An 11,103-nucleotide genomic window follows, 5' to 3' on the forward strand; every position below is an offset into this window, starting at 1 on the left:
ACTCCGTATCTGTATCCGTAGCCTGCAAGACCCTTGTCCATCCGAGCGCCGCTTTCCCAAGTCCAGCTTGACACCAGCTCGACCAGGTTCTTTGCCGTTCAGCTTTCCCACATCCCTTTTCTCGCCCGTTGAGCGTTTTATGTTATTTGTAGGAAAACAAAAGGCCAAAAACCCACCAACGCAGCACGCACGACACACCGCTGATCGTCGAAGAGAGCACATCCGACGGAGTACTTGCTGTACCTGTCCTATCTGCAGAGACGCAAAGAAAGGTACGGCAGCCCCCCCCCCCCCATGTCTCTCCTTTTGGAGACCTGTGCGGCGTGCCCTGGCTGGCTGGGAAAGCGGGCGTCCGGCGCGTGGCTTGTCGATCGTGGTGGTGTCAGTGGTTGGTGGTGGCAGTCCGGAAGTCGATTCCGTGGGACCCGGGGACGCTGTATACTTGCTTTTTCCCCTCTCTCTCGAGTATTCCTGCTGTCCGTTGTCGTCAAGGATTGCTGTGTAGGGTTTAGCTATGACTTTTGGAGTTTGGAGCTGGCGGATCACACTGGGACACTGGGACACTGGACATTTCGATTCGGCGCTAGCTAGCTAGCCAGGTGAATTGGGGTGTGTGTGGTGTAAGAAAAATTCTTCACGTGGATCGGAATTTATTATTGTGAGGATTGATATGTTTCGTGATGGCTGGATATGGGGGATGGGCTAAGGTTGTCACGTCACGCTGAAGCGAGGCTAGGGATGGGGAATTTGGGATGGGTGGGAAGTGGAAGTCGGGAGTCGGGATCGGATGGTGAGACTGAGACTTTTGGGTACGGGAGGAAGGGAGAGATCGTGGGATCACATCATGATCATGCTGTATCTCGGATCCCTCAGCCTGAATAAGTCGGTTGTCGAGTTCCAAGTCCAAATAAGTACATCTCGATAATACGACTAACCTACCCGAGTTGCTGAGGACAGTCCATCCATCATCCATGCTGGCCAGCCATGGTCCGTCAGCATATCTGTCAGGCTCCAGTCCGTCAGCACCAACGGAACGGGGCTGCTGCACGTCGGCAACTTTCTTTGGCTCCTCCCAAGTGCAATCGTCAGGCCCAGTCGATCGGGTCGTCATTCGTCACATTTTTTCTTTCGGCTTTGGCGAGAAGGGGGGGGGGGGTTGCAAGGGGATGAAGAGATGGAAAATATCGGTAGCAATTTCAATATTGAGGTATTTGGACGACTGCCGGTGATGGGATATGTCACTGGGCACAGGCCTCTTGGATTCAGCTCTGTTGGAACGGGCGTTTTGCCATCTCGTTTGAAATTGAGCAGAGCCTGACGTGGGGTTTTGTGGTCGTTTATGATTACAACACGTTTTCGTTTTGGGTTCTTCATGTATGAGGGGATCAGTTGTGTGTTGGTGTTGGGTATCAAAAGGCATGATGATGCAGAGCCGAGAGCAACTCGCCATACACACATTGAGCTCAGGCAAAGAGCTCAGGCAAAAGCTGAGCTCAGGCAGAGAGCTCGGGCAGAGCAATCGTACACTCAACTGCAATGCGCGTGCTGCAATACATTGCACCACGATACGGCAGTCAAAAACCCGAGCAAACGAGCAAACGAACCCACGGAAGCGAGACCAAGGCGGCGGGTAAAAAGGGCTTTAACAGGCCATCTCCACTAACCATTCCGAGGTTCTTGTCTTTGACGCGGTTTGCGAGATTTGAACTCATCGCGGATCCATATTCCAGCGGGAATGAGCCCGAAGGAGGTTTGACTTGTTGATGAGGGGCAAATACTTTTGGAAAAAGCAAAAAAGAAAAAAAAAAAAAAAGACTCTCCACAGCTAGACCAAAACTTGCTAAACCTCTTCTTAGAGCGAGCTGCAGCACCTCCTTTTACGCCACTCGACGCATCGCCCATTGGTCCGTCTTCCCCGGATCTTTGCCCATAGGCAGACGTCTCGGGGGCCTGTCCCTGGAGCTCCTCCTATCGACTATCGACTTTTTGACAAGTCTTGCTTCGTCTATCGATCGGAGAGTTGTGGATTTTCTCTTAGTGCCGCGGATTAGGGTCCCAGTTGCGGATAGGGCGCCATGTTTTTTCGACATCAACCACACAAAACTGAGCAAACAAACTACTGACTGACAACTTATACGGGTATTGTGCAATAAGTACACGGGAATATAAACAATCCCTGGGAAAGAGGGGTCTCCTCGTGCCGGACCAATCCCAACGTGAGGCAGGGGGGGGGGGCTTGCTGAGATGCTGCTGGTCATGCTGAACGAGACACAAGTCTCAGAGGAATCTGCAACTCATCTGTCTTTTTCCTTCTGCATACGTCCGTACCGGGGGAGGCGTTTCTTCGTGTTCTCAACTGCAGATACAGATACTTGAGTACGCAACTACTTTTGGGTACGAATACCTACACAAGTACTCTGCGTGGTGTCTGCGCGGTGTAAGAGTGACGATTACTATGACACTGACAGCACATCGAAGCGGAGTCTGGACAAAAAAGCCAAGCCACAGCAGCACGCAACGCGCGCAGCACATCAGCGCACACTGCAGATGCAGATTGTGGCAGCGGCATGACACCCCCGACATACAGGCGCGCAAACAGGGGTATCGGGGATGTCTTGTCGATGCTCATCCAGGTGCAAGGCAGCAGACGTACATACCGCGATGGTGTCTCTCTTGAGGGAAGCATGGAACCCAACCTGGGAGCCACGAGGTTGCGCCTGATATGTAGGTGGTGGCCGTGTTGGCCCAGGCCCTTTTCGCCTCGTCTGATGATGTTTGATGACCTGCAGCATACCTATCACAACGTAACCCGGCAGCATCCTGTCCTGCCTTCCCGTGCCGAGAGCGAGCCCTACCTATACCTATACATAGTAATATGTCTTCTGTACTATGACATAGGAGTCCAGCCTCGGATCTTATCCTTTGGGTATCCGTACGGACACAACACCGGAGAATGAGATAGCACTGCAAAAGAAGGTTCACTCATATCGAATCGATCTCGGCCCTGGCCCAACCGCCCGCTGCTACTCCCCTCCCCCCTCCTCTCCCGGATCACCCCCCTCCCCTTCCCAACCCCTGGCTGTTCACTTGATCCTTGCCTTTGATCCCCTGGCTCATCTCCCTGACCCCGGCCACTTTGGACTTTTTGGGCTCCAGTTTGGCAGTCTTCCCAAGATTATCTACTGCACGCTATCATTGTGTCGTACGTACGGATACGTACCCGTACCCGGGTCTGGCTCTCCTGCGTATCCGCTACGCCTACGCGTCTGTCTGCAGAAATTGGGCATCTTCCGTCCGCTGGAACCAGGCGCAGACGTTCACCAGTCACGTTGCAAGGCGTAGACGTACGCAGTATAGTGCGTGTGTGTGTGCCTGGCACCCTGGGTAGCGACAGGGCCGACAAAGCACACGTTGAGCGAACGACAACAAGGCAGAGAGAGAGATATACTTACTGAAAGGGTGATGGGAGCCACAGAGACTCCGAGAGACAGAGTGTGTACTGCGTACACTAGGTATCCATCCGCAACGCGCATTGCTTTTTCCTTCTCGCGATACTCTGAGACTAGGGCCAGCCACCCTGGGGGTAGTTTCTCGCCTTGCCCTTCTTTTTCTTTTTGATTCAGGTGAGCAACCAGCGAGAATAAAACCGCTGGGTGACCATGGACTGGTACTGGTGGTACTGGGGAATTGCGATTGGGTTCATTGGATGGTACCTTGGTCCTTGAGTGATCCCCCCCCCCCCCCCGATTCCCCGATGCCCAGCCCAGCGTGGGAAGTCGTCCAGCCCGGTGAACCAAAATATCGTGAGCGCAGGGGGTGTCATTCAATCAGGATCTCCTCCTACATCTCCCGTCCTTTCTTCACTACATTCACTTCCACTCGACTCTTTTGTACAACTCTGTACACAACTTCCATCCACTCCCGGCACGCGCTGTTTGTCTGAGATCTATCTCTCCGCTCCATCGTACATGACCCGACTCGCTTCCGCCCGTCCCTTCTCTTCGCCTCTCTCTCCATACATTGTGTTCCCTTTCCCATCTGCAGTTACCCGTGGGCAAGCAGCAGGCCAGCATCAGCAGCATCAATCAGATCACTTTCACAGCTGAAGATCCCGTGAAAAGAGCAAGCTTTCAGATACGTAAACGCCCCAGGATAACAGGAAACCAGAACCCAGGAACCAGGACTCAGGAAACGAAGCACGGCCAGACCAGACCAGACCAGACAATTTGGGGTCCTTTTCGTCCCCGGCTCTGCCGCCTTTCTACTTCAAGCACCCTCCAGGAGCACAACATCTTCCCCCCGCGTAACATGAGCCTGACAATCTCCAATCGATTCGTCGGGCATCAGAATTCTCTCGGGGGAGGTGATTTCCATCCGTTTCCCCCGCCACATCATGGGTCTCTCATGTACAGCAAACAATGGCCACCAACACGCCCGGCTGTCATCCAGGCCCAACCACAGGAACGAGAGCCGCCTGGTGCTGCTGCTTCCTTGATATCATCGCACAACGGCGGTAGCGGTAATAGCGGTAGCAGCCGCCAAGGCACGGGACCTCCCCGCTTTGGTAAACTACCGGATGCCACTGGTGGTCCGGCCTCTGCGGCCATCACGCGAGGAGGTGCAGCAAGCGCCGGTGCCGGCGGCGGGGATATTCACAACAGCCAAGGCGGTGCCAACGACGGCACATATCCCGCGCCAGCGGCTCAACAGCAATCTGCCCCGGCTCCGGCTGCCGGGATCATCAACCCGTTCGACCTATCCGCCGCCGAGCCCTCGCAGCCGCGTCACGTCCTCGTTCGCGTAGACGGTGACACAGGATTCTACCTCGGCAACGCGGTCGGCCGTCCGGCGCCGCAGGAGTTTTCTCTACCGACGGAGGTGGACGGATCGCAGTCCGTGGCCAATGGAGACCAGATCCAGACCGGATGGAGTATCGACTATTACGGCCTCTCACGCACCCGCCACGAGTACGGCAACGGCATCGGGTGGCGGTGTCAGGAATCGGAGGCCGTGGCGGACGCGCAGGGGAACTTTGGGTGGCCGAGGAAGTACGTGTGTTCCATGTGTTGTCTGCGATGGAACGCCATGCCTCTGCCCGCCAAGGTGATTCGGGGAGATGTCAGTCAAAAGGACCGGATCGAACTAAGGATAGTACGTGCCGCCTTAACATTTCCGGCCCCCTATTCACATAATGTCCGTGTGAGAGCAACACACGCTTACAAGACGCGCAGCCAAATCCGGCAGATGCCCGGAGAGACCCCGGATTCTCTCGGCCGGGATGTTCAGAGGTACGTTCTTTTGACGCGCCGGTTTGGGGTTAAGACAAACCCGTCTTTTTAAGGTGAACTTTGTGAATTGACAGTACCGGGGACCCCCAGTTACACTACTACCTCGATCATGAAGGACCCGGAAACGAGCCGTGCGTCCGGGGCCTTTGTCAAAAGTGCCGGCCGGTGTCTTTCCTGCCGGACTCGCAGCCGACGACCCACTGTTGCCCGCCACCGGTGGCCGAGCCGGGCTACCTCAAGGAGATTTACCGGTGCATCATGGACAACTGCCCGTTTCTTACGGACACCCGGCGAGAGATGAAGGTATGATGACAACTGATGACACTCGCCAACGTGCATTATCTTTCGACCCAAGGAAGGTCTAACAATCTATTAGGCCCATCTCCATTCACCAAGGAAGAATGGACACAAATCCTACCTGACATCGCTAGCAGGCCGCATCGAGCACGGCCAACCCCTTAGCGCAATCGACAAGGAAATCGCCTCCCGCCTGATGCTCATGTTCAACGACCGGGACGCCCGCGGGCAAAAGTCCATCTCGCAGCCCATCAACACCGTCCTCGGCCCGGAGGACGTCAGCAGCCCGGCCATCCTGCGCGAGCACACGCAGTGGATGTCATATCTAGGCCTTCACACGCCCGAGCTGCACCGACGAGATTTCTGGGACCCGCGGACGGGCGGGTGGTATTACCGCGAGTACAACATGGACGACGACTTTGAGGACGCGTGCGAGAATGTGAGGATCATTTCACATGCTACGGGGAGGCCGGTGAAGCCGTCAGATTTCCTGTGGCGTTGAGATGAGATTTTGTTTCATGAGCTTCTGGGAGAAATCACCATTGTACCTCTATTTGACAACGGTATTGGCTCAAACAACATACACGACATGAGCAGGGGGGGGGAGGAGAGAAAAGAGGAGGGGCGTATCACGACTTGATGCTTTGTTATGACCGACAACAGAAAACAGACAACAGACGACAAAACCTTCAGCCCAGCAAAGGCTTCGCAACTTGCTATTTAGACGACGGAACGGACGGAGCACACCCAAGGCTGTTAGGCCGCCACGAAAGGGGTGCATGTTACCATGGACTTCGGGGGCGTATTATCTTCTTCTTCTTCACATTACCAGCTTCATGAAAGGGTAAAGGGCATTTCGTTCTTGAATTATGAGGTGTTCGGAAAGAGCTACTAGGCTCTCTATCTTTTTTTCTCTTGACTTCCGCGGCAAGAGAGAGAGGGGGCTCCGGCGTTTTGAAGTATTCTGCGGAGGCATCTTTTTTCTTCAACGGGGAGACTTTTGGAAATACCCTTCATGAGCATTATGACGGAACGGGGTTTTAGTGGGAGATACCAAACGGGATGGTTTCTTCCTTGGGGGAAAGGAGAACTTTGTACTTTAGGAGAGGTGAGAAACTTGGTTTGCCTTGGCTGTCACATTGGCTCTGTTTGGCGATGGACTATGGAATGATTTGCTCAAATGAGAAAGGACTCAGTAGACGAGGGAGCCTTATGATAGAGAGACAGAAAATCAGTGATATGATCCAGGCATCGGAGTTTCTCTTTGGGAAAAGGGTCAGAGCAGGGCGATTTTTGCCCCTGCTTGCTTCTCCAGGGACGTTTGCTTCTGCACTTTGCGAAGTCGACAACTCGGCGTACGATGCAGCTTACTGAAGTGGTGACATATGAGCTGCGTAGAATGCCCAATCAAAAATTCGCAGACTTCGCCAATCTCAACCCCAATCATGTTGCGGAAAAGCACAGGAGGCGATGGCCATGACAACTTGACGATATGAGAAAGCAGCTCAGGGAAGCTCCATTGCCCGCAAATAAACCCCTCACTCTATGTTGGTCTTGCGGCTTTGCTCAGTCTTGCAAGTCTGTAGAGGAATGCGTTAAACAAGGGGAACACAGGCTGCTTTGCAAACATCTAGGAATCTAAAAGCAACGGTTTTAATGCCAAAATTTTCGACAAGAACGTTCGCATTAACTGAGAACTGGAACGTCTTGCTACTGACTATCTTGAATGAAGTGCTAATATGGACCAGACCCAAGATACATACTACCGGGGTGGGCGAGTCGATACCATGCTTACTTCTCCTCTAATTACATGTCCATTGTCCATACTTCCTGGCCTCATCTCGCGTATTTTCAAGCCTTCCCCATTGCTAAATGCCGGCTGGTGTCTTCGGGCTCTTGTTCCTTCATCGCCTTCATTATATACTGGTGGAGGCTACCGACCCGATTCGCGCGATTGTGAATATGGATCATGAGTCCCAGGCGCCCAGGATGCTTGATCCTGTAAAGCTTGACCACTCTGGCCCGTTGAATCCGTTATGAACTCCCCTGAAAGCTGAGGTGAATAAGAGCGGACAGACAGATGTCTTGGTCTTGGCATTGGAGGGTTATATTGGCTTGTTGAATAGTTTCCGGGATAGTCTGACCCAGCGCTCCCAGTTTTCGGCTTTCCACCTGTTCGTGGGGGTTCTTCTACCCACAAAGCCTGCTCGTTGCCTGGGCCCATGACGTATCCGCGAGGGTGCGCGTGAGGAACGGCTGACGTAGGGACCCAAGTTTGTGCTCCTCCATATGCCTCTGTGAAAAAGTCTACACTGCCTCTTGGTCCTCGAACCTCCCTTCGGTACTGTAATTCGGCTTCCCGGGCTCCAGTTGTGGAGTCTGGTAAAATGTCCCTTGGAATTCTCATCGACTACGATATCATCGGATTTGAAATATATTTTTCAACTCGCCTCTTGTCTTTTTTTCTCACTGGGTTATGGTCTGGGTGAGCACAATGCGGTGGCCCGTCGCAATGACGACGTGCTAGCTCGCAGGTGCTTGAATGGATGCAATGACAAGTTTGTAGTGCATTGGGATCAGGGGATCCAACATGGCCGGAGGAATTTAGGGTCCACATTGTGCAGTACTTCTTGGGCTGCCTTCGATGATCGCTTTACTTGCATGTGCTGAATGTCGACGGTTCTTGTGCTGTTCTCGATGAGATCGTCCATGCCATATCGGATATGCTGACCCCTCGGGCTTATATGCCAATTGATTCATGCCTATGATTCGGATACAAAGCAGGTGTTCAGTCTTTCATACTTTGAACATGATGAAGAGGACGAAAGCTTAGCCGAACTGTGCTACGCCGCTGGCTACTAGGGAAGGATCTCGCCAGACCTCTTAAAAGATTACTCAACAGATAACGGATTCCTTGAGCACCTCACTTCGAGAAGTGTTTCATTTCACGAGGTGTTCTATATCGAGATTCGTTACCGCCCCTTGAAATTGAGGGTCGCCGGGCCCAAATTAAAAGGATGCTGTCAAGGATATAAAGCACTGGATGCCCAACTTACTGGCATACCGCTGCGGCAAGAAGCAGGATACCCTTATCATACTCTCAAATGAATCCAGATTCAGCACCATGTTCCATGTCTAATGATACAGGAGTGACTCAAAGGTAAGCAAGTAGTGAGGAGTCTGTGAATAGGCGTTCAACCATGGCGCTAACCGTAGCTCTCAGTCTGCGAGGACTGACCCTTCTTGCGAGGAGCAGAAGCCTTTGATGCATCACGCTCAGTCGATATTATATCAAAACTTGAGATCAAGTTACAGCGATGCGGCTCCTAGGTATAGTGAGGCGTATACTGAGTAATCGCTTGTAGACAGTAGCACTTTACTAGCTTAGCTAAAACCCATTAAGATACAATACAGACGAGGGCTCTTGAACTAATTCAAGATGAATGCCGACGTGGAAAGATAATTTCAAAAATGTTTTTTAGCTGGCCATGCAAAAAGTGGAGTGATGCTCGACATCCGAGAGGTAGTCGTGGATTCGAGGGCCCTGTCATTGTCATTAGTTCAACCCCTCGGTTAGAAGTTGGGTATCAGGAGCTATTCTATTGTCCCTATTTACACCCTGACGAGCCTTCGCCAGGAATAAATGTCTCCATACTTGTCGATAGAGGCTCAGCAGCCAGTGACCATGGCACCCCAAGAGTATCTTCAGCATCGAAAGAGTTTGCGTTGCGCGTCGATATGTTGTCAATTGCTAGATAAATGCTATATGAAGCAACGAATCCACCTCGCCGCGAACTCGTAGACTGCAGCTAGGAGGTATAGTGTATTTGGACAGCCTTCAAATTTCTCCTGAACATGACTCAAGGCTTCCCTTTGTCATGGCGCAAGCTCCGGCAAACACTGCATTTCTTCTAGGCAACAGGCTCCCGCTGATAATTGTCAATGGCTTCATCGGGTGAAGTCGAGCAGCTCGACTCGGAACCGCGCCGCCTGGGAGCCATCGGCCTGGTAACGGAGGAAGCCCATTTCGAAAGGCTTGGCCCTCGGGCGCCTCTGCACTGTTCTTGGGAAATTCTCTCCATCTGTCGTTGAAAACGCCTTTCTCTTCTGAAATCTGTTGCTGTTTTCTGGCCTCCGCCACATTGTTCAGAATTTAGCATCTCATTTTGTTCGGAATGCCTTTCTTCCCTAATTTGAGACGCGCAAAAACTCGCCTGCTGCCGCCATTCTTCTGCTGTTTCCCGCATACTCCGGCTGGTGTCCTGGTAACTCTGAAGAGGTCCCTTCTCGCTGCTCATGGAGCGATTTCGAGGGTCATCGTGCTCAAAGGCACTCGATTGCCTTGGGTGTTTTTGGAAATTCTGATCAGACCGCTCCGGCGGGTTTCTCAATCTATTCTGGGGCCAGTCGTTGGTGTATCGGAACTCCTCTTTGATATATCTAGAGCCTCGGTCGTCGTTCTGGAAGCCGTTTCCCCCTTCATCCAAATATATGTCGTCCTTGTATCTGTTACTCTGAATTGGATCTGGGGGTGGCCTAACAAATGGTGGAGGTTCTTGGGCAGGTTCTCTGCGGGGATTTGGCCCCGGAGGTTGGAAGACTGGCCTAGGTCCCTGGCTTTGGTGATAAACTTCAGGATGTCCATGTGATACGTAAGGTGTTATGGGACCAGGAGGGACCGCGCAGCGGGGATCGGGTTGAGGATGAAAGCTAGGGGGATTCATACGATGTGCCTGAGAGTCGAAGCGGGGGGCGTTCATCGGAGGTCCCTGATGCTGAAGCGGTAAGCGGTTCTCACGAGGTGTGAATGGATTCTGCGGGCGATGGCCCATAGGAATTATGATGGGTGGTGGAAGACGGCCATCGTTGTGACGAAAGGAAGATGGGAAACTCATTCTCGGGAATTCTTGAGCCACTCTCGATGAAGATATTCCTTGAACGAGCTCGAGATTGGCGACGGTCCTTGCGAAGATCACGACAAAACTGGCCGTTTCTTTTTCAAAGAGACGCATATAGCCGCGTTCCAAGACATCTAAGGTAGATAGTTTCGATTTCTGAGGGGCGGAACGCTTCAACTTATTGACACCGCGGAGAGTGCGTAGAACTGAGCGGATTGTGAGACCCGGCCGCTGTTCAAGGATAACATCTTCAATCAGCATTGTATCTAAAGAAGCATGTTCCATAGGTCAGTAGGTTTGAAATAAAGGGGCACCCTGGGTGGTCCTGAGTTCTTTGTTTAATCTGGCTCCTGTTCGTCTTCCCTTGAACCGGGGGTCACCGGGCCCAGTGTCAAAGGACGCCGTGTTTTTGTGGGCCCACCTGTCGTCCGGCCGGTAGCTCGCTGACTGGGTTGCCCGTTGGTACTAAAAACCGAGGGGAATCTTGCCCCAAGCTTTATGAGTGCAGAGGTCACTAATAGGAAGACAGACAAAGCCAAAACATAGCTTCCACAAGCGCTATCTACCTGCATGCTTACACCGAGTGGAATAAGTTAGTAGCTACCTAAGGTAAGTACCTT

General features: G+C 52.5%; 3 protein-coding genes across 3 annotated transcripts; 1 reads left to right on the forward strand and 2 right to left on the reverse strand.

The window, feature by feature from the left end:
* Positions 1–3,032: 3,032 nt before the first annotated feature.
* On the reverse strand, positions 3,033–3,745 carry BDZ83DRAFT_617217 (uncharacterized protein). Its single transcript, XM_060508016.1, has one exon. The coding sequence runs from the start codon at positions 3,531–3,533 to the stop codon at positions 3,318–3,320; it is 216 nt and encodes a 71-aa protein (XP_060366178.1). The 5' UTR covers positions 3,534–3,745; the 3' UTR covers positions 3,033–3,317.
* A 381-nt stretch (positions 3,746–4,126) lies between these two features.
* BDZ83DRAFT_272156 (uncharacterized protein) lies at positions 4,127–6,122 on the forward strand. The gene is made up of 4 exons (XM_060502064.1): positions 4,127–5,151; positions 5,232–5,288; positions 5,379–5,591; positions 5,665–6,122. Exons 1-4 carry the CDS (start codon positions 4,309–4,311, stop codon positions 6,085–6,087), a joined length of 1,536 nt encoding a protein of 511 aa, XP_060366179.1. The 5' UTR covers positions 4,127–4,308; the 3' UTR covers positions 6,088–6,122.
* Positions 6,123–9,441: 3,319 nt separating this feature from the next.
* BDZ83DRAFT_272191 (uncharacterized protein) lies at positions 9,442–11,084 on the reverse strand. The gene has a single exon (XM_060502065.1). It carries the CDS (start codon positions 10,766–10,768, stop codon positions 9,497–9,499), a length of 1,272 nt encoding a protein of 423 aa, XP_060366180.1. The 5' UTR covers positions 10,769–11,084; the 3' UTR covers positions 9,442–9,496.
* Positions 11,085–11,103: the final 19 nt, after the last annotated feature.

Source organism: Colletotrichum acutatum (assembly GCF_030867785.1).
Source record: "Colletotrichum acutatum strain CBS 112980 chromosome Unknown BDZ83scaffold_35, whole genome shotgun sequence".
In the NCBI taxonomy this organism is placed as follows: Eukaryota; Fungi; Ascomycota; class Sordariomycetes; order Glomerellales; family Glomerellaceae; genus Colletotrichum; species Colletotrichum acutatum.

Bases quoted from the DNA above. Each gene is read 5' to 3' on its own strand.
- BDZ83DRAFT_272191 (XM_060502065.1), bottom strand. From the start codon at position 10,768: ATGGAACATGCTTCTTTAGATACAATGCTGATTGAAGATGTTATCCTT.
- BDZ83DRAFT_272156 (XM_060502064.1), top strand. From the start codon at position 4,309: ATGAGCCTGACAATCTCCAATCGATTCGTCGGGCATCAGAATTCTCTC. The intron at 5,152-5,231 runs GTACGTGCCGCC...CAAGACGCGCAG, and splicing joins ACCGGATCGAACTAAGGATA to CCAAATCCGGCAGATGCCCG. The intron at 5,289-5,378 runs GTACGTTCTTTT...GGGGACCCCCAG, and splicing joins CTCGGCCGGGATGTTCAGAG to TTACACTACTACCTCGATCA.
- BDZ83DRAFT_617217 (XM_060508016.1), bottom strand. From the start codon at position 3,533: ATGCGCGTTGCGGATGGATACCTAGTGTACGCAGTACACACTCTGTCT.